Source organism: Acomys russatus, chromosome 29 (assembly GCF_903995435.1).
Source record: "Acomys russatus chromosome 29, mAcoRus1.1, whole genome shotgun sequence".
Classification (NCBI taxonomy): Eukaryota; Metazoa; Chordata; class Mammalia; order Rodentia; family Muridae; genus Acomys; species Acomys russatus.
In genome coordinates, this window is record NC_067165.1 from 29,288,447 (window position 1) to 29,311,026 (window position 22,580).

Here is a 22,580-nt window from a genome sequence, read left to right on the forward strand (position 1 = left end):
AAGCAAGAGGCCCAGAGCACTCTGGGAATGGTACACATCTTTTGAAAGCTCAGACCCTGCACCAGTGACACGCCTCCTCATCCTCCCCAAATAGTTCCACCAACTGAAACCCAACTATTCAAAGATGAGTCTACGGAGGCCGTTCTCACTCCAATCACCACAGAGAAATATCAGTAGCACCCCACACACACACTGGCTGAACTATACTGTTGCCACACCCTACTTGCCGAGGGGCCTAGAAGTGACATTGTGCCTCACAGCATTGCTGACCGAAGTCGCCTGAACCTGGCCAAATCACAAGTAAGGAAAGAGTCTAGGAGGCTGAGATTCCAGAAGATCCCATCAGACTCTGATGCCAGGAGGATCCATCCATGCCAAATGACACAAAGTCTTGGCTGTCAGCTGAACGCATCTTCCAAGCCAGCCACATAATCCCCAAATGGTCTGTGAACAGGATTTTTTGTTTTTGTTTTTGAGACAGGATTTCTCTGTGTTAGCCTTGGCTGTCCTGGACTCACTTTGTAGACCAAGCTGGCCTCGAACTCAGAGCAATCTGCCTGCCTCTGCCTCCTGAGTGCTGGGATTAAAGGCATGCGCCACCTCGCCCGGCATGGACAGGATTTTTCATTGGGACAATCAGAGTGAGCCAGCTTACCCCCGAGCAATGGAGTCTCCAGTCTCTGGATGCATGGCTAATGGGTTCTCTCCAGAGTCTGTGCTAGGAAAGCCAGCTGCACCCTGCTGCTTCAGCCACAAGGTGTAGTGTGGGCCATTGAACCTCACAGTCCCCACAACCATAAGCTGCAGAGACCTTCCTTCTCTGTAAGTTACCCAGCCTGTGACCCTCTGTCGCAGCCAGGACAGTCACCCCATCCAGGCCTGCCAACGCCCGTGCTACATGTTTTCACATTCTGTTCTGTTCCATTCTGTTAAGAAAAAAATGAAACCCTCTCTCTCCGGGGTGGCACATACCTTTAATCCCAGCACTTTGGGAGGCAGAGTTTTGTGATTCTGTGTGAGTCTGAGGCCAGTCTCATCTACACAGAGAGTTTCTGGACTGCCAGAGTGATGTAGAGAGACCTGTCTATAAAACTAACAACAACAATAATAACAATAACAATAAATAATGATGATGATGATAATGGTAATAATAATAATAATAATAATAATAATAATAATAATAATAATAATAATAATAATAATAATAATGCAGCCCTGAAAGCATGACAAGAAAAGCAATCAAGCCCAGATTCCTCTCCCTGGCTTCACCCCCCAGTTAGGATGCAGCTCTTTTCTCCCCACCCCAACAGTCCCCCACACACATGGTATCTGTTGAGCTCCGGGTATGACATCAACCTAAGCCGACTGTGCTGGCTTTTGAGTCCCCTTCAGCATAGCCTTATGAAACAAAGACCTTGTCCTGCACAGCCTGGAGCACAGCCATCACTTGAAGAGTGAACATGGGCAAGGGTCGGCTCCCATCCCAACAACCCAACCCTGTCCTTCCACAGTCGTTGATGGCTTTGAGCTGGGTTCTCAATTACCTGCCCTCTTCTACCCGCCCTTGTTCCTGGTCTCCGCTCAGCCCACTGGTACGTGAATGACCTGGATGCTGCACATCGTGTGTTTTCTGTCACACGGGAGGCTGTCTTAGACCCCCACACACACCCTGTGCCCTTGGCCCAGCTCCACTCAGTCCCGCCATGACAACTTGGTGAGTACAGGCTCTGTGGTGCTCCAGGCCAGGAAACAGGCCCTCCTGACATGTGACATGTGACATGCAGGCACCGCTGGCTCAGAGCAGCTCCTCTGTGGGAATGAGGGGCAGGAGGCGGAGTCACTGCTTATTTATTGGAAGGCTGGGTGTGAATCCAGAAACACAATTGAGGTTTTGAAAGTTTGGGTTAGCATACAGAATGATGGGTTAGGACATCGTCACACATGTGCGTTGTCACGCTTTGTTCTGATTCTGTCCTTCCCCATACAGCCCTGCCCACACTCCTGAACTCTCTCCCTTCCTTCCCACAAGATAGCCCTTTCTTCTCTGTGCCGTCCATCTCCCTTAAGACCTCTTTCTCAGCCAGGTGTGGTGGTGCACGCCTTTAATCCCAGCATTTGGGAGGCAGAGGCAGGTGGATTGCTGTGAGTTCGAAGTTAGACTGGTCTACAAAGCAAGTCCAGGACAGCCAAGGCTACACAGAGAAACCCTGTCTCCAAAAACAAACAAAAGAAAAAAGAAAAAACGAACAAACAAACAAAAGACTTCCTCTTTCTCCTCCTCTCAGGGTCCCCTTTCTAGTTTCATGTAAACACACACACACACACACACACACACACACACACACAATTTTAAGTCTAGGCCACATGTGTGAGAGAATTGTGTGACATTTGTCTTTCTGACTGACTGTGACTTATTTCACTCAGAATTACACAGTTCCAGTCCTGTGCATTTCCCTGCAAATGCTTCACTTCCGTTACATTTCATCCATGTTTTTATTTTCTGTACATAAGCTGCACAAAAAGTCCATGGTGTGTCTGAACAGATGGCTTAGTCAACAAAGTGCTTGTGGCAAAAGCACGAGGTCCTGAGTTCGAAACCCACCACTTGCATAAAAAGCCAGGCATGGTGGTGTGAGTCTGTAGCTTCAGCCCTGGGGATCCCCAAAGCTCACCAGGGCTGCTGGTCTAGCCTGTCATCAGTCTCTATATTCAGTGAGAAATTCTGTCTCAAAAAACCAGTGTGGAGTGCCAGTGAGGTGGCACAGTTCTGAGGACCCAAGTTCAGTGCTAGGACCCATATAAAGGAGGGAAGAAATCCATTGTTTTCTGACCTCCATATGTAAACTGTGTCACATGGGTACTCACTCACAACACAAAATAAATAAATAGATGAAAAAAAGAAAAGTGGAGAGTGACTGTGGCATATACCAAATGGCAACCTCTGGCTTCCACGTGCACACTCACAAAGTGCACACACACCTATTGCACACACCCATATGCGCACAACGCATGCATATAGTACAGACACGCGGAATCATCCCTCCTGCCTTCTGCTCAGACTTGCACAGATGGAGATGTTTGCTGGACATGTGGGAACCCCATTTTCCAGCCTGGAAACTGGAGTTCCTAAAAGCAAAGGACATCTGCCAAAGGTCACAAGAGGAGGAAAGAGGCCACCCCTGAAATCTGCACCTTCCACCTCTGGAGTGCCTGAGGATACCATCAGGAATTGGGGGATCAATGGCCCCTCCCAGACAGGTTGCTCAGTGCAGCTTCGCTGACTTCCTTCACACATTCTCCCTTAGCAGGCGGAAGTCTGACATGATGGGTCGCCCAGGAGAGAAGCAGCTAAGCTGACCTCTGCATGTGTAAAGGACAAGGCTAGCAGAGGGCAGGACAGGAAGCGCTCTCTCTCTGTCTCTCTCTCTCTCTCTCTCTCTCTCTCTGTCTCTCTCTCTCTCTCTCTCTCTCTCTGTCTCTCTCTCTCTCTCTCTCTCTCTCTCTCTCTCTCACACACACACACACACACACACACAAAATCTTTATGCTTACCTGTGTTTGCCTTATGAGCTATAATGTGTACCATGTGTGTTCACGGGCCAGAAGAGGATGCTGGACCCCCAATAACTAGAATTATAGATGCCCAGTATGGGTACCAGGAACCGAACCCCGGTTCTCTGTCGGAACAGCTCGTCCTCTTTACTGCTGAGCTACCTCTCCAGCTCTACGGAAGGGCCTCATCTCTACATGGTTTATGGCTTGGAAAACAAGCATGCATTTTTTTATACTAAAAAGAGGAATAAGAGCTGGGCCTGGTGGCACACGCCTTTAGTCCCAGCACTCAGGAGGCAGAGGCAGGCAGATCGCTGTGAGTTCAAGGCCAGCCTGGTCTACAGAGTGAGTCCAGGAAAGCCAAGGCTACACAGAGAAACCCTGTCTTGGAAAAAAAAAAAAGGGAATAAAACAAAACAAAGAAACAAGCCAGGAGGAGTCGATGGAGGCAAGGAAGGGTGCTGATGAGAGAAGCAGGTGACATCATGCTCTGTCCCAGGGATCCAGACACCAGGACCTAGGTGAAGCAACAAAGGAAGTTCGGATCTGTCATCGGAGCTCAGAGTTCTACATCTGGCTACATGAAAGTGACACACCCAATGTTTGGAGTGGAGGATCTGGGAGGGGACCGGGAAGACAGAAAACAGAGGAAAGATGCAGTTTATAGCCAGCAGCACTAAATCGCATCCACTGGGTCCCTTGCAAGGATGACGACGACACAGGAGCATCTCGGACTCGAGAAGATGGAGAATGGGATTAGCCAGATGCATATATGCTTGCACACACCTGCAGAGAGAGAGCGCTCCTCCTCAGCCTTGGGGACAGGGACCATGCCCAGCAGTGGTGCTCAGCGCCATGCCCCCAAGAGTCCCAGTATCCTGTTCACTTGCAAGGAGTGCCTGCTGCACACTCCCGCAGATTCTGACACCTTGCCTGGCAATTTCTTCTTTCTCCACTGGGACATCTTGATGCACTGTAACAAGGTTGTCTGTGGCCCTCTCTCTGCCTTCTCTGGTGGCTGGTGTCACGCTCAGGCTGTGTGGCAGCCATATACCCCAATAGCAGTGCCTGTGACCCACTACCTCCACGCAGCATTCTCTGTGTCCTGTCTCCTGGCTTTTAGCTGCCACCCCAGGCAGGCTCCCAGCAGCACTTCTGTGATATGCTGCTAACCTAGCTCACCCGTTCCTTTGGGGGAAGGCCAGCTGCCAGGTCCAGGTACCCTGTGGAGGGCCACCAGCACTGCAGTCCCCACCAGTGCTCCCAGGAGGACTCTGGACATGGTCATTGCACTTGCTGAGAAAGCTGGAAGATGGCCCACACAACTCAGAAATGGCTACTTTAGGTTTGCCCAGAGGAGGAGAAACCTTCAGTTTTCACACCAAACTCACCTGTATTGGGGGAAGGGGGGATGGAATCAGTTTATAGTACCCTAGTATGAATCCCCAAGCACAGCACAGTGTGCTAATAATAAGAAACCTACTGTCCACACAGCATCTACTATGTGCCAGGAGCTGCTCCGTGGGCTCTAGGCTCATGAACTTCACTTAAACCCAGAGTGCAGTCCTATCTACACACTGTCATCACCTTTCCACTTTAGGGCCACTTTCTCCTTCTGGCCACCGAGGGCCAGAGCCAGGACTGAGACCTGGAAGTCTCCTGTATCCTGGTGATGCCTGAGAGCTTTTGTCCTGGTGATGCCTGACAGCTTCTCTCTGTCACCTCAGAGGCCTCACATAAGCTCCTTTATGTCAGCCTCTGTGGAGCTCCTTGATCGGTTCAAGTACTGTAGATAGACAGCTATAGTCTTTATCTAGAATATTCTCCAAAGGCCCATGTGATAAAGGTGTGTGGTCACAGCAAGAAGGAAAGAAAAAGAGGTAGAAAATGTGAGTGTGGGGCCAGGAGAGAGATTTCCAGGCCTTAGGCACCTGACTTTGAAGGAAATTGGAAAGCCCCAACAGTTTCTTCTTTGTCACCATCCCAGCCGTAAGTTGAATGGTTTTACCCTGTGGGGCAGCTGCCACCACTGTATGCCACCATGGTGGACAGGTCCTAGAGCATCATGGCCAGTGGACCAGAGGCTGACACCGTCAAATGCAGAGGTGCAAGCTATGTGTTTACAAGGCCCTGGTCCCAGGGCGGGGGACAATGTGCTGGCAGTGGGGACGTGGACTCAAAGATGAGGGGTTGAGCAAGACGGCCCCCTCGGTAGCTTGCCCATGTTCTCTCAGCTGGGGTGGAAGTGGCTTAGGATAGCAGGAGTCTTGTCTGACCCACCCCCCCATCCCCCCCCTAGTCTTCTCAGAGGAAGGAACACAGGTGTGTGTCTACACAGGCCGAGCAAGCCCTCAAGCACTCCCCCTGCCCACAGATGCCTCCCACACCACACATTAGCCCTGGTCACTGATGCCCAGGAAACACTAAGTGCCATGGGTCTATGTGACCTAGGGCCAGTGGCCAGTGGCCTGGGGACAAGGAAGGTCAATTCTGCCTCCTCAGGCTTGAGACCTGCCTCTGTGGTGAAGTGGGAGTCTTGACATCCTATCCGCCTCCCCACATGCCCCAAAAGTGAGTCTCTCCCCTTCACCCATCATTCCCAGTACTGTTGGGCCCCAGAGTGGTCACACCACCCTGGAGCCACATCTTGGAATTCTCAAAATAAGACCTGGCCCAGCACCCTGGAGGAGACACACCCCCATGTGAACAGTGGCAGATCTGGGGCGTGAAATTGTGGGTAATTTTTTATTTCCGTCTTAGTACTTTCCCACAGCTTCCAGACTTTTCCACAGTGAATAGGCTATTAAAATTAGAGGAGGGGAAAAAAATAACCCCACTGTGGTGGGTTTCCTTTTTTCCTCCCTTTTTTTTCCTCCCTGGGGACATAAACATCAGAAGTCTTTCTACCATCGAGTGTCAAAGGCACCAAGCTTGTTAACCCAGAAAAAGAAATGGAAAATGAGAGGGGACCACCCTCACTGGTGCCTGCCATGGGGCAGATGTGATGGCATCGACACCTCATCCATTGACTCTGGTCCCCAATTCACCGGTGAGGGTACCGAGGTATGCACACAGGTGGAGCAGCTGGTGCATGGTCAAGCACCTGTGGTAGGAAATTCAATCAAAACATGCAGAGGACCAATCACGAAGGAGCCTGTACCTCATGACAGAAACACCCCTTCAGCCGTCAAGGAGCCACAATCCTGAATGGCTGTTGACATCTGTCATTTGTCATTTCCATTTCTTTTACGTTTTGTTTTGTTTTCAAGACAGGGTCTGTTTCTTTGTGTGTAGACCTGGCTGTCCTGAACTCGCTTTGTAGACCAGGCTGGCCTTGAACTCACAGAGATCTACCTGCCTCTGCCTCCTGCATGCTGGGATTAAGGCTGGGTGGTGGTGCACGCACCTTTAATCCCAGCATGCACGAGGCAGAGGTGGGGGATCTCTGAGTTCGAGGCCAGTGTGGTCTACAAAGTGAGTCCAGGATAGCCAGGGCTACACAGAGAAACCCTGTCTCAAAAAACCACAAAAAAAATTTTTATCTGATTTTTAAGTGTGTGTGTGTGCACGCACACACACATGCACATGAGTACAGATTCCTTCAGAGGCAGAAGAGGTCACTGGATGGCCCGGAGCTGGAGTTATAGGCAGTGGTGAGCGACCAGTGTGCTAGGAACCAAACTCGGGTCCTCTGCGGAAGCAGCACACACTGTTAACTGCTGAGCTGTCTCTCTTGCCCTCGTTTTCTTCAGGACTGACGCCTGAGTTCTACGTTGTATACACTGGCAGCACTGGTATAGATAAAGCCAGACTGCATTTGCCCACGACTTGCTTTCTTTTCTCGGAAACAATAACCATGAATATGTCAAGATCCGTTGACTCAGGGAGTCCGAGTTGGCATGAACAAATTGCTTAGAATAATCCAGAAAGAGGAAGCCATGTGCATAAAGACGTCCATGTCAGTGTCAACTTCTGCAGCAAAGAACTTCCAATTCCAGTAACCAATTGGGAAAGACTATAAAAGGGCATTGTCTACAGTGGGCTAATAGTGGGTGCCAGCTTCTGCAAGGCTGTTGGTGATGCCACCTCCTGATGAAGCCCTTCTTATCCTGAACGGAGCCAAACTCAGTGGTTCAGTGGTCCAGAGATGATGGAAGTACCCCTAAGTAACTTCCAAGGTGAGGTCATGCAAGGCATTGTTGCAACTTCTGCTTTGGTCTTTATAGCTCACTCTGGGGAAGCCGGACTCTTGAAGCACACAGTGGAGGGGCCCGAATGCGAAGCTCAGCAGTGGGGTGGCACAGACATAAAGTGAAGCGAGAGGTCCAGATGTCAGAGAGGACAGCTCTGTGATTTTATAGACGCATGGATCCAAAACAGCCGAATCTCTGGCACTGTGGAGAGAGATGTCTCCGTGAGGGAAGTGTTTGCCAAAACATGGAGTCCCGGTACACAAGGAGAAGGCATGGCGTGGCAGTGCACACCTGTAATCCCAGTGCTAGGGATGCCAAGACAGGAGGAAGCCTGGAGCATCCGGACCAGCCAGTCTAGCTGAGGCAGGGCGTGGTGGTGCACCCCCTTTAACCCCGGCACTCTGGAGGCAGAGGCAGGAGAATTGCTGTGAGTTCAAGAGTCCCTGGCCAGTCAGCTACATAGTGAGACCTTGTCACAAAAAGGAGTTGGGGACAACAACAACAACAAAAACAGACAAAACAAACAAACAAACAAACAAAAACCATGCAAAGTGCTTGAGCAAAACGTGGCATTCAGCCGGGCATGGTAGCACACGCCTTTAATCCCAGAACTCGGGAGGCAGAGGCAGGTGGATCTCTGTGAATTGGAGGCCAGGATGGTCTACAAAGTGACTCCAGGGTAGCCAGGGCTACACAGAGAAACCCTGTCTTGAAAAAAAAAACCCACAAAAATACAAAAACAAAACCAAAAAATGTGGCATTGACCTCTGACCTTTACCACACATGTGTTTACAGGTGCATGTGACATCCCTCCCCCAACACATGAGAACATCTCCATTCGCGCACATGCACAAAATCAGTCACAATTCACTTGCGCTTTGTACATGAGGGCTATGAGCCAGGCATAGTGTCACAGGCCTTTAACCCCGGCACTCTGGAGGCAGAGGCAGGCAGATCTCTGAGTTGGAGGCTAGCCTGGTCTACAGATGGAGTTCCAAAACAGCCAGGGCTATGCAGAAAAACCATGCCTCGGGGTGGTGGGGGGGGGAAAATCAGCTACCTTTGCTTGGGGAACATTTCTGGCCAGACAGGTCAGGAAGGGACTCCCCTCATCACACCCCACCCCCCACCCCGCCACCTGCCACCAAGAGATGGTGGTACCCTTTTCCTTTCATGTGTATGGCTGGAGGTTTTTTGCTGTTGTTGTTTGTTTGTTTGTTTGTTTGTTTGTTTTGCATGCTTGCATCACACTCAAGCAGTGCCCTCAGCAGCCAGAGAGGGAGTTGGGTCCCTGGGGACTGGAGTTACAGATGGTTGTGAGCCACCAGATAGGTGCTGTGACAGGAAACCAGACCCTCTGGAAGAGCAGCCACTGCTCATGACTGGTGGCCCATCTCTCCAGCTTCAGCTCCTCACAGTTTGCAAAACTCCTCCCATGCACTTGTGACTGGGCCAGCCATCTTGCGGGCTACAGTGGGTCTCAATAAACATTTTTCTATGTTTAAAGATTCTCTATTTCTCTAAAAACAATGTGAGGTTCCATTTTACAAAAATATTTTAAAACTATCATTTCTCATTCACTGTAAACGGCCAGGCTACAGCCAAAAAAAAGAGGGAAGCTCCTTATAATGGGGGGGGGGCGGGGAGGGGGGAGAGAGAGAGAGGGAAAAGAAGAAGAAAAGAGAGAGGAGAGAGGGGAGAGAGGGGAGGGGGGGGGGAAGAGAGGTGCATACAAGATGGAAAAAGAATGCTTGTATTATTAGAAGACAGGAATTCTGGGTAATTTTAAATTGTTAAGTATATCATTCAAGAAGCATCACACTGGGGACTGGAAAGATGGTTCAGTGGTTAGGAGCACTGACTACTTTTCCAGAGGACCTAGGTTCAATTCCCAGCACCCAGATGACTCCTCACACCTGGACCCAGGTTCAATTCCTAGCACCCACATGACAGCTCACATCTATCTGTAACTCCAGCAGGCAAAATACCAATGAACATAAAATAAAAATTTTATATATATATATTATATATATATATATATATATATATATATATATATATATATATATATTTTTTTTTTTTTTTTTTTTTTTTTTTTTTTTAAAGACGCATCATATTGTCTTACAAAAGATGAAATAGTGGCCAGGGTATAACACATTGCTACAGAGTGTCTACCTAGAAGGAAAAACACAGTTCTCAAAGGAGTCAGCCTTTTAGTTACCAACAAAGCTGCTGCCCAGAGCATCCTTGGCAAAGACTCCCTGTGGAGACTGCAGGCTCCTGGAGCAGGAAGGCAGAGCTCCTCTGGCCTCATGGTGCAGTGGGGCCTGATACACACACACACACACACACACACACACACACACACACACACACACACACATATAATGTATATATATATATTCTCAGAGTCTCTACTAGGATGCTTTCAGCTGGCAACATCCAAGCTCCCCGACGAAGTGGTTGGACTTCTAAGGGGATAAACATCCTGCTCTCTCACAGGTCTGTTCCCCATCCCACACTTGGGATCAACACAAAAACATGTTTCTCTCTCCTACAGTGTACCGCACAGACCACAAAGAGAACATTAGAATCGGGGCTGGTGATGTCAGGCCACTTCTTGCAGAAGCCCGGAGACTTATGTTTGGTCACTGTAACCTACAGAAAAAGAAACACAACTCCCAAAAGTTCCCTCTGACTGCCGTGTGTGTGTGTGTGTGTGTGTGTGTGTGTGTGTGTGTGTGTGTGTGATAATAATAAATAAAAATCTCTCAAATCATTAACTTGTAAAGAACACCTATGTTAGTTGAAAAGATGAAGATGCCAGTGGTAAAATACTAGTCCGTAAAACAAGGGAAGATAAATAAAAAACAGCGCTGGGACTGTGGACTTTGTTAGGCCGCCAGAGGGCTTGGGTTCCATTGAAGAGGAGTCGAGCAAGCACCCACTCTCACCCCATAATACCTGACGAAAGCCTTAAAAGGGCTTCTTTTGTTCGCACTTCTTTTTCCTTTTCTGGTTTTGTTTTGTTTGTCTTTCCAGACAGGGTTTCTCTGTGTAGCCTTGGCTGGCCCCGAGCTTGCTCTGTAGACCAGGTTGTCCTTGAACTCACAGAGATCCACCTGCCTCTGCCTCCCCAGTGTTGGGATTAAACGTTCACATTTTTTTCCTTTCTTTTTGTTTTTTGTTTGTTTGTTTGTGGCAGGGTTTCTCTGTATAGCCTTGGCTGTCCTGGAGTCACGTTGTAGTGTTCACATTTCTTAATCCCTTCCCTAAAACCCTGTCTGGAAGCTACATTGGTGGAACACTTCCCCCTCCCTTCCCTTCCCCTCCCCTCCCCCCCCTCCCCCTCCTTCGGATGTTCACACTTTCATTTCCCGTTTCTGATTATTTCCTCTGAACTCCATACTCAGGACTACAGCCCGAGATGTGTGCTCCATGCTGTCCCCTGTCACTAAGTGTGTCACTGCGAGAGCTGGAAACAACCGAATCTTGCTCATCACGAGATAAGCAGCAGTGAAGGGGACCTGACCAAAATCTAGAGTTCCAGATAACGTAGTCTGTCAGTGATAGAGAATACAGCCCCACAGCTCTCAAAGGAAAAGAAACCCAGCAGCCAGCAGGCTGGAAGACACACAGCACGCAGCAGCAGGCTGTCCCTGAGGACTGACTGTCACCTTGGGGCGGGGCCGGGGGAGGGGGGAGGGGCGGGGAAGGAGGGTAGCGGGGCGCGGTGGTGGCTGCCGCCAGCCTCCCGCCTTCTGAGCTTTTCAAACACTCTCAGTAAGCAGACTGACTCCCGTCATCACTTAAAAGAAAAGAAAAAAGAACAGCAGGACTTTCCATCTCTTGTCATTTTCTCACTGGCAGGTTTCTTCCTCAGTCAGCTGCGTCTGGTCGGGTTCGTGAGGGTGCCCGTGAGCAGCACTTTCCTGAGTCACTCTTAGCCTCGGCTTGCACTGCCTGCCTGTCTCCTTGGATCGTTTCTCCCTTGCCGTGCTGGAAGACAGAAGCCCAGTGGCTCCATTTATTCACGTTTAGCCACGCCACCGACACCGGTAAATCGCACGGCTGTCCCACGCAAGTGTGTTTGAACCTGAGATGGACGCCGGGTGTCAAGGAACGCCTGTGGGCTGGAGAGTGGCACTGTGATACCCGGAGCTAGCGGGAGAGGATGAAGGCACAGGTGTGGCCCTTCTGGCAACTGCATCCCCACCTGCTGATGCTAGAGGCTTCATACCAAATCCGCATTCACCCCTATCCTAACGCCCGCCCCGCTCTGCCCCTACTACCTGCTCCCAGTCTCAGACGCTCGCTGGGCCTTAGCGGTCCTTGTCGCACAGAAGCGGGAGGCCGCCCAGCTTGGTGCTGTGATCATTTCTCTCCACCGGACATCAGATAAGGAAAAGCAGGCGCAGAATGTCAAGTTGGAAAGCAACTGCCGAGCACTGCAAGGTTTTCCCTTCGACAACCAAAACTGCCCCTAATGAAATTGATACTGGGCCAGAGACTTGGAATCGACTTTCCTTTACATTTATTTACATTTTCTGATTAAAAAAAAAAAAAAAAAAAAAAAAGCAAAACAGGCAGCCTCGGGATTCCTGCAAGGAGCCTTGAGTTCCAGAAGGCTCTGTAGAAATTGGGAGCAACTTTTTTTTTTTTTTTTTTTTTTTTAACTATTAAAGAGAAGGCAAAACATTTTTCTGTGAGCATATTTTTGTATGTGGTGTGAGTGCATGTATGTGTGTGTGTGCTCACATATGTATGAGTGGGCATGTGTAGGCAAGCCTGTGAGGTGCCAAGCTTGACAGGTCTACCTCCTATGCCCTCCATCTTGTCCATAAAGGCAGGGTCTGTCGATTAAACCCTGGCTTGATGATTCCCTACTAGTCTTACCTACCCAGCTTACTCAGAAACCCCAGGGCTCCACCTCCCTGGCGCTGCAATTCTGGGGATCTGAATTCGCATCCTCACATTTGTGAGGCACGTGCTTTACCCACTGTGCCATCTCCCCAGCCTGGGGGAAAAAAAATTGTTGGTGGTGGGGGGGAGCTTTCAAAAAGGTGTTTCCAAAGAAAGAGTAGTGAGGGAGAGAGCCTGAGGCCTCATTCTGACTTGCCAACAGAATCCTCCTGTCCCCACCTCACACATGCTGGGATTCTAGAAGTCTCCAAGCCTTCTCTAACTGCCTGCTTCCCGCCCCCCACCACCTCCCATGTAGGCTCAATTTTCTTAACAATTATACTTTATTCTGAACTCACTAACCCAACCAATAGGTAAAGGAGATTAACGAACACAATAATGAAACCTTAAGGAGATCAGTTCCAGGGAACGATTCTCCTGCTGTAGTCAGCAGGCCCTCAGCAAACCTACAATTCAACCAAGGTGGCTGCCGGAAACCTGGAACAGCAGCTGAGGCCCCAGAGCCATGAAGCCTTGCCTGGAGCAGTTCTCTCTAGGAGAGGCTCTCAAAATGATGAGCAGCCTCTCCTAGAGGCTCTGGGGCCTCCTGTTTGGGGTTCATGTATCTATTTCTCCTCTCAGGGTCTCTGCCAGGATGTTTTCAGCTGGCAACAGCCAAACTCCCCCACTAAGTGGTTCGACTCCTAAGTGGGAAACCATCACCTGCTCTCTCCCAAGTCTGTTCCCCATCCCACACTTGGGATCAGCACAAAAACATGTTAATCTCTCCTACACCCACGTTCCCATTGGAGCAAACAGGACCTGCCTCTGCCACCCCCCCGAAGACTTGGCATGTGTCACAGGGAGCCACTGGGCTAAAATGAACACCCTCACAGAAGAATCCCTTCGGTAAGCTCTGTGGGCTTCTCCTACCCGAGAAGCCAGCGTGGCTAGACCCCTGCTAACATTGGCAAGTGTGTGTGTGGGGGGGGAAGGTGTGTAACAGCATCCAACTCGGTGCTAAGGGAGGAAGGGGGGGGGAGAGAGGAAGAGAAAAAGAGGGAGGGGGAAGAAAGGAAGGAAGGAAAGAAGGAAGGAGGGAAGGAACCAAGCAACCAAGCCTGCAAGCAAGCAGCAAGCAAGCTACCTTAGTGCTATAGCTGGCTGAATGAAAATAGTTTGCTCTTGTTTAGGGAGGGAGTCAGAGAGCAATTAGACTCTTGAGGAAACCAGAGTTGTCGTTTTTTCTTATTTTATGACATGGGATCAAAAGGCAGGAGCAGATTTCCCTTTTGTTCTAGGTGCATCAACACACACACACACACACACACACACACACACACACACACACACACACACGTGCATGTGTTCCAATCATCCCTTCCAAGTGCACACCTAGGAAACCTAGTCCATTAGAGCCTAAGGTATTTTTTATGGAGACAATGTCACCAGTCTTTGCGCATCTTTTGTGCACCATCGCCTTTTTTAGGTGGCACCCACTACTCAGTGTGGCTCAGGCCAGAGCCCCGTATTGCAAGTGCTGGGAGTCCTACAGGTCCAGGGGCCCCGCGGAGAGAAGGCAGCAGCGTTCCAGCTCAGCTCCGACGCAACTAGCGGCAGGTATCGCCCCTCCCCCTAACCCCGCGGGGCCCCGGGGTGCGAAAGTCGCTCCCTTGCTCGATGGCTGCGTCCGTTCGCCACAGGAAGGAGGGAAGGAGGCCGGAGGTGCCTTCACGACACGCCGCGGCCCTGACAGATCTGATAAAGAGGAAGGAAGCCGGCGACACTGCGGATCTGAGCTGACAACTCCCCAAACTGCCGGCGTCCTGTATCCGCGCCCCCCCCCCCCGCGCGGTTTGCAGAAGTGGCTCCTGAGAAAGGGTCGCCTGCGCCCCCTGCCGACCATTTGGAGAAAACCCCCGCCCTCTCCTGGTGACAGCCAGGGCTTTAGGACCAGGGTTCCACCACTTGGCCTCTTGCCACGAAGCTTTAAAGCCAGTCTTGGGTGTGCACAGCTTGTCTGGGCCTGGGGTCTCTTAACTTCTGCTTGTTGCAAAAGACGTGCCCCTAGGTAACAATTCCAGCGTACCGGGGCGCCCCAGCTGGACCTCGGTTTACCTGATAGTATAATTAGTTTGGTTGCAAACCTTAGTGAGAAAAACAGGCACACTTCTAAAAACTACAGAGCAGGACTTCCCACAGGACTTCAGACCGCTACAATCCGACATTGGGACTGTCATTCCCTAGCTGTGTGACCTTAAACAAATGTCTTATACCCCCGTGCCTCAGTTTCCCCATCCACTGAACAGGGCATGTTCTATATAAGGACTGTGAGAGAGCTCTAATAGGTAAGGAATTTAGAGTGGTTACTAGTGTACTTAGGCACACATTTGTTAAGTGAAAGCATTTAAGTAGCAGTGTGTGGCTGGGAAGGCTGGCGGCTGAGAGAACGAATTTTCCCAAGACAGCAATCACAGACCAGAGTCTATGCTGTTTTGCTAGAAGCCCCGTGTGCACACGAAGCTACCCAGAAGTTGCTGAATACAGTGGTCTATATACATCAGTTAGATATTTTTGGTTGTTTAAATTTGTCCTTTCTCTCTCTCCATCTCTTTTCTTCGAAAAAAGAAAATTGAGACAGAGTATCATAAATCCCAGGCTGGCTTTGAACTCAGAGCTGAGATTTCAGGTTTACACGGTACTGGGGATTGAACCCAGGGCTTTCCGCTTGCTAGGCAATCACTCTCCCATCTGGCCTACAATCCAAATCCTATTTCCTCCTTAGACTGAGCTAGAGCCCTATTCTGCCTGTCTGTCCGCCTTGTGGAGGGGACCTTCACTGAGTATGGGACTTCATATTGGCAGACCCCTCCCCCAGCTCTTTAAAGACGCCCTGACTCTCAACATAACTTCAAATTTGTATTTCCCTGTTAACTAAGAATGTTGAACAGTTTTTCAAATATATGTATTGGTCATTTGTGTTTCTTCTTTTAGGACTGTATTCAGTTCCTTTGCCCACTTACTCATGGATGGTTCTTTTTTTTTTTTTTTTTTTAAGATTTATTTATTATGTATACAGTATGCATCAGACCACATTATAGATGGTTGTGAGCCACCATGTGGTTGCTGGGAATTGAACTCAGGACTTCTGGAAGAGCAGTCAGTGCTCTTAACTGCTGAGCCATCTCTCCAGGCCAAGATGGTTCTTTTTTTTTTTTTTCAATTAAAAAAAATCTTTGCAGATTCCAGATTATTCCCCAGCCAGATATATAGTTCGTAAAGATTTTCTCTCATTCTGTAGGCATCTCTCCATGCTGGTGATGACGGCTTTTGCTGTGCAGGAGCTTTTTAATACAGGTGTGTTGCTGCCTATATGTCCTGAGTTACTTTTCCAGAAATGCCTCGCCTGTGGTGGGTAGTTTTAAATGTCTGCTTGCCACAAGCTAGAATCTCTGGGCAGAGAGCCTCACTGACAAATTGTCCAGGTCAGGCAGGCTAGCTTGTGGGCATGTCTGTGGGACACTGCTGACCCAGCCTACTGTGGGTGGAACCATTCCTTAGGCTGGGCCCTGAACCATGTTAAGTGAAGGAAAATGGCTGAGCAAAACAGCTGCCTTTACTCCTGTCCGCTCCTGATTTTGTCTCCCCTGCCAAGACTAACTTTAACATGGAATTGTAGGCCAAATAAACCCCTCCTCCTCAAAGACACTTTCTTTCAGGCGGGGTACTTTGTCACAGCAACGGAAATGAAAGTAGGGCAGTATCTATGCCTGCGATGTTGTGTGTTTTCTTTCCCTGTCTGTTTGCTTCATGTCTTATGCTATGGCTTTGGCCCGTCTTGAATGACTTTTGCCAAGTTTTGTTCTTCTGCCTGTGGATCTAATTTTCCCAGCACTGTTTCCTGCCTTTCCTTCAATGTGTGGTTTTGGCACCTTTGCCAAATATTAGGTAGCGATAGTTATGAGTTTGTTTCTATTCTCTTCCTTGATCTACATTTCTGAGTTTGTGCCAGTTCCATGATGTTTTTGTTTCGTTTTTATGGGTTTTTTTGGTTGTTGTTTTTTTTTGTTTTGTTTTGTTTTTGGCTTTGTTTTTTGCGACAGGGTTTCTCTGTGTATCCCTGGCTGTCTTGGACTTGCTTTGTAGACCAGGCTGGCCTCGAACTCACAGAGATCCACCTGCCTCTGCCTCCCGAGTGCTAGGATTAAAGGCGAGCGCCACCATGCTTCCTCCTCTATTTGTATCAGGGGGTTTCTGGCTTCCTGTGTTGGACGTGAGGATCCTTTCCTGGCTCTCCTTTGCTCATGCAGCCTTTGTACGAAGTGTATCTCCAGTCTCCTATCTTCTCTTCCCCTCCCCCGACCCCAGTTGTTTAGGGATCCTTTTGAGTGTCTTCTGCAAGGCTGGCTTGGCAGTTTTGAGCTGTTGAAGTTGGTGCTTGTTTTGAGATGTCCTCATTGTCCCTTAGGTTTAAGAGAACGTTGCTGGACGTAGCAATCTCAGCTGGCAGGTATTTACCTTTGGGGCCTGAAATGATGCCGTGTTTCCTGGCTGGGGGGACTCTCTGGAGAGGCCTAAGGTTGTTCTGATGTTTCTGCGTGCGCTTCTCGTACGGCTTTTACTACTTTTGGAATCCCAATAATTAGGCATCATTGTAGGTCCTCTGACCACGTGCACTTGGGCTCTATATACCTTTGGGTTTGGATGTCAATTTCTTTCTTTAGATTTGGAGATTCTCTGCTACAACTCCACTGAATGCTCTCTCAAATGTGTGCACTTGTGTGTGTGTGTGTGTGCGTGCGCGCATGCTCATCCATACAAGCATGCAAGGAGGCAAGAGGTAGATGTTTAGAGTCTTCCTCTACCCTTGCCACCCACTCATTCATTGAGACCGTCAGCCTCTTTTAACCTGGAGCGTGCTCTTTCTGTTAGACTAGCAAGCCCGTGAGCCCCAGGGATCCACCTGTCACCACCCCACTCCATCCTCCAGGCTGGTGTGACACATGCATTTCCATGGCTGTGACTTTGAAAACGTTAAGAACCATTTTATAAGCTTATGTCTGATATTTTGCCAAAGTGGTGGAAAGTTGGCATTAAAAATGTATTTGAATCACTGGGAGTTTGAGGCCAGCCTGGTCTACAAAGTGAGTCCAGTACAGCCAAGGCTAACACAGAGAAACCCTGTCTTGAAAAACCAAAAAAAAAAAAAAATAAATAAATAAATAAATAAATAAATAAATAAATATATATATATATATATATATATATATACACACAATTGGAATTCTTATGCTTTTATGAACATGGTATGTGTATCCACACCCAGCAGATTTCTGTTCAGTGTTTCAATCCTTTGTATTTTCCTCCACAAGGGAACCGTATATGCTGTCATTTAATCTTCTATTGGATTGGTTTAAATTTCTTAAAAGTCTTTTAAAACAAGTAAGATCAAAGTTTTCCCACTTATTTTTCCCTCCATCACCCAGGTTTTCTTCTGAGGAAAGCAATATTAGCTTAGTATCTCATTTGCTTAGTGTATGGCATTTAACTGACTTGTAAAAATGTTTAAATTTAAACATTAAGATGTAACAAGAATAAATTTTAAAAATTAAAAAAAAATGTTTAAATTTTACATATCTGGCTGTTTTCTCTGCATATGTGTCTGTGCATCACATACATGCCTGGTGCCCAGGGAGGGTGATAGATCCCATAGGACTGAAGTCACAACTAGTTATGAACCAATTATGGGTCTTGTGGGTGCTGAGCCACCTCTCCAGCTATTTAATGCTGCACGTAGAAATTCAACTGAATTCTGTTAAGAGTTTGCACATTATTTTAGATTACACACAGACACATGTGCAAAAACTATCGTTTCTCACTTCCATCCATTCCTGCCTTCCAGTCTCACTGTGCTTCTGCGACACCTCCACAGCAGCTGTGAGAAGCCGAGGGATCCTGCTGCGACAACCCTGGGTGGCTCCAAGGCTCTCGCACCATGCTCTTGCCTCACACTTTCTGGATGTCACTGTGAAAGTTTTTATCACTTTTTGTAAAAAAGTTTATTATGCACACAGAGTTCTGCCTGTATGTACACCTGCAGGTCAGAAGAGGGCATCAAATCACATTATGGATGGTTGTGAGCCACCATGTGGTTGCTGGGAATTGAACTCAGGAAGAGCAGACAGTGCTCTAAACTCTGAGCCATCTCTCCAGCCCCTTTATCAGGTTAAAAAACAAAACAAAACAAACAAACAAACAAAAAAAAACGGTCACTGGTTCTGGGGCTGCAGAGCCAGCTCGGCAGTTAAAACTGTCTACACTTGTCAAGGACCACACCAGGCAGCCTGTCACTCCAGCTCCAGAGAACCTAATGCTCTCTTCTGCCCTCTGCAGACACCCCACACAGAGCACACATGTGTGCATGCACATACATAAAAATAAATATTTTTATATGTGCCCTACTTTGCTACGGGTATTGGTTTTTACTAAGTTATTCTCCGCGCTGGTTATGGGTTGATAAGCATTTCCTTTTCCTTTCTAGTGACTGTGCTGCATTCAGATCTGAAAAGTAGTCTCAGAAGTTTTATACCAAATTTATGTCCAGGAAGGAGAAACACGAGTTCTTTGATAGTGAAAATATATTTATTTTTCTTAATACAATAGCTGCCAGCAATATACTGGTGTTGATGTTCCCGAGAGAAGAAAACGCAAGCATTCTGTCACGAGCTTTCATTCCTACCCAAGGAATTCTATAAAGAAACACTCAGCCTGCTCAGCCCTATGGCTTCGGAGCTCCATTTTTATGGCTTGAGACTTAAACTTTGCATGATGAAGTAATTTTAGTTGTCCCCACTTTGATAATTGTCACAAACTTTTACGAAGGCTGCTGTCAATTTCACTAACAAACACTCTCTCTCTCTCTCTCTCTGAACCAAATGTTGATTACTGCCAGCCTGAGACACTGGTGAGTCCATTACAACTCCATGAGGTGTGGCCCAAAATCTTCATGAAAAAAATAATCTCTACTTCCACTCATTTCTTCTTTGTAGATATATCCTAAGTGGGTTTTTAAATATGCAGAAATAAATGCTATCTACATGCAGCTCTGAGGGGGTTATGGAAGCATAGCTCAGAAGTAGAAATGCCTAAAGTCTAGAGCTGATCCCGCCTAGTGTACAAGCCAGTCAGAACCTCTTCGTGGTAGAGGCCAACTGCAGAGCCTGGAGCTATGACAGCTCATGTTATCTCCCTTGCGTGTACTGAGAGTCTGTATCTACAGCAACAAAGAGTAATGGTACTTAGAACAGTGAGGCTCCCCAAGCCCCACCCCGCTCAACAGTTTCTCAGTATCCACTGGAAAATAGGGAGTCTCCACTCAGAATCTCGCTCCTGAGATGACGGGTTTATAAGGAAAGGAGGGTAACAAAAGCAGAGGCATGGGTCACTAGGGTGGGCATAGGTCAGTCAGCATGCTGGGTCCACACGGAAACACTCACATTCCACGGCTTGAGCCCGGAAGCCACGACCTCCGCACGGAGGGCAGGTGAGCCCCTGCTGCAGGGCCTTCCTGTTTACGGCCTCTGTCCATTTGCCAATCTCAATTTTGTTTGACCGTCTTGATATAAAACTAAAACGCTTCTCTCTACAGAGAAAAACAATGCTACCTTCATCAAAACCAAGACAGACTGTCGCTTCCTTGGACATCCAGAAACACCAAGAGCAACCACGAGGCAATTTAGGAAGCCACCAACAACAACCACCCAAGTGTGGGCATTTCTGGCAGTTTCTGCGCATCCTCTTCACTGTCCCAAACATCCTCTGCTATGAGGATCGGAGCTCTTCTTCCAGGAGCCCTCACTTAGAGCACTGACAGAAAGAACAGCCACCCTTCTCTGGAATCTTCTAGACTCAACCCCACCCAAGGCCAACTTGTCACTATGTAGAGTTCGGACACTCCATCCTCCAGACAGGGCAGGGTCACTTCTCAGAGAGATGGTACCTGTGGATCCAGACACATCAGCACCCAGTGTTTGCACAGTGGTGCTCACATGTGAGGAACAATCCAAGGCATCTCCCTGAGCCACAGGGACAGGATGAAAAGCTGTCCCCGTGCTGAGGAAATTTCTGGTAAGTTCTTAAAAGGGAGCTGCTTCTGAGTCAGAATGCTTCCATTTATTCCCAGCACACCAGGTGGAAAGCATGGCTGCCTTAAAGCGGAGCCTGTGAGAAACAGTACTTCTTGAACAAACTTTATGTAAAACAAAAGCCAAAAAAACAAACAAAAAAACCCACATAGCAAAGTCACAAGCAAGCGCTGGAACACTACCTAGAAAGCCCATGTCATTTGGGAGGGGATCTCTACTTTACCAAGCTCTTTCTTTTCTTGGACTACATATAAGTTTCAGCTTACACAGAGGGAGGCGGGCTTGGTGCGGCTCAGGGACAGAGCCTTGTCAGGCCTGCACGAAGTCCTGGGTGCCATCCCAAGCAACACACACACACACACACACACACACACACACACACACACACACACACGGGTGGAAGGGTGAGGGGGGGAAGGGGGGGGCAGAGAAAACATCTGTTACAATGAAGGCAGCAATACTGTTGTAAATGTCTGACTGGCCCTTGGTGAAGCCAGCACAGCAGAAGATAACATAGTAGACAGAACCCACCCATCTTCTCTTGTCATTTTGAGAGTGCTTCCCAGTCTTTCAGTTTCTACATAGCATTGGATGTTACAATTTATACAAATGAAACACATTTTAGGCAAAACTAAGTGTCTATCAAGAAGCCAGCAGTCTCTACAAAAGGCAGTCTCCTCAGACTGCAGCGTCCCTCAGCACACCCAGGACAGACTACACTGAAATAGCGTGTCTGACACAGCAGCTATCCTTCCATATTCCTTACTCGATAGTACAACCCCCAGTACATAAATATTACTTGTACCATGCATATACCCCAGCGTGGGGTCTGCTGGTGTCACACTGCACCTCAAGTTCTGCCATCTACAGTGAACGGGTGATGGTCGGGGCTCCAGAGTGACAGCAAACTGCCTCTCGGGTGACAGCGCTTGTAGCAGAGTGCCTCCAACTTGGAGGATAGCAGATGGCAGGGCAGTGGGGTGGGGTGGAGGATTCTGGAATAATACTGCTTAGGAGTGTGTCCTGGAAATAACTACTATACGTTGTCTACCCTTAACCCTAGTCTTGAATAACTGCAAAGTGTTCATGCAAAATACACTTCTACTTTAGAGGAGGCGGAGCAGTCTGTTAGGAAAGCGGATTCTTGGGGGAATCTGAAGGCATCTCTGTCAGAAGTGTGGTTTACTTGGTGAGTCTCTTGGCGACATCGCTGTATGCGATTTCCACCTCCTTGTCACTGGGACACGTGTTGGTGAACTCATCCCTACTGTAGGCGTTTGTCAGGTATCTCCAGATGCCTGTCATGCCTTTAGGAATATCAAAGTTGCGGTATTTTTTGGCCACCACCTGAAAGGCAAGAGATCAAGGGTTACATCAAAAAGCCAGGGGGTAGGGCTGGAGAGATGGCTCAGAGGTTAAGAGCACTGCCTGCTCTTCTAAAGAGCCTGAGTTCAATTTCCAGCAACCACATGGTGGCTCACAACCATCTATAATGAGATCTGGTGCCATCTTCTGGCCTGCAGGCACACATGCAGGCAGAGCACTGTAAACATAATAAATAAATCTTTTTTAAAAAAAGCCAGGGGTGGGTGGTGGCACATGCCTTTAATCCCAGCACTCAGGAGGCAGAGGCAGGCCCATCAGTCTGAGTTTGAGGCAGCTGGTCCAGGACAGCCAAGGTTACACAGAGAAACACTATCTCAAAAAAAAAGAAGAAAGAAGGAAGGAAGAAGGAAGAGGAGGAAAAAGAGGAAGGAAACAAGGAAGGAGGAGGAGGAAGAAGAGGAGG

The 22,580-nt window shown here is 48.4% G+C and overlaps 1 protein-coding gene across 1 annotated transcript in view; it reads right to left on the reverse strand.

Moving 5' to 3' along the window:
* Positions 1-21,442: 21,442 nt before the first annotated feature.
* The window catches only part of Clic4 (chloride intracellular channel 4), a 51,454-nt gene continuing 50,316 nt past the window's right edge, over positions 21,443-22,580 (reverse strand). The window contains exon 6 of the mRNA XM_051171062.1: positions 21,443-22,138. Within this exon, the coding sequence (XP_051027019.1) occupies positions 21,974-22,138 (165 nt within the window). The 3' untranslated portion in view covers positions 21,443-21,973. The remainder of the gene's footprint in view (positions 22,139-22,580) is intronic.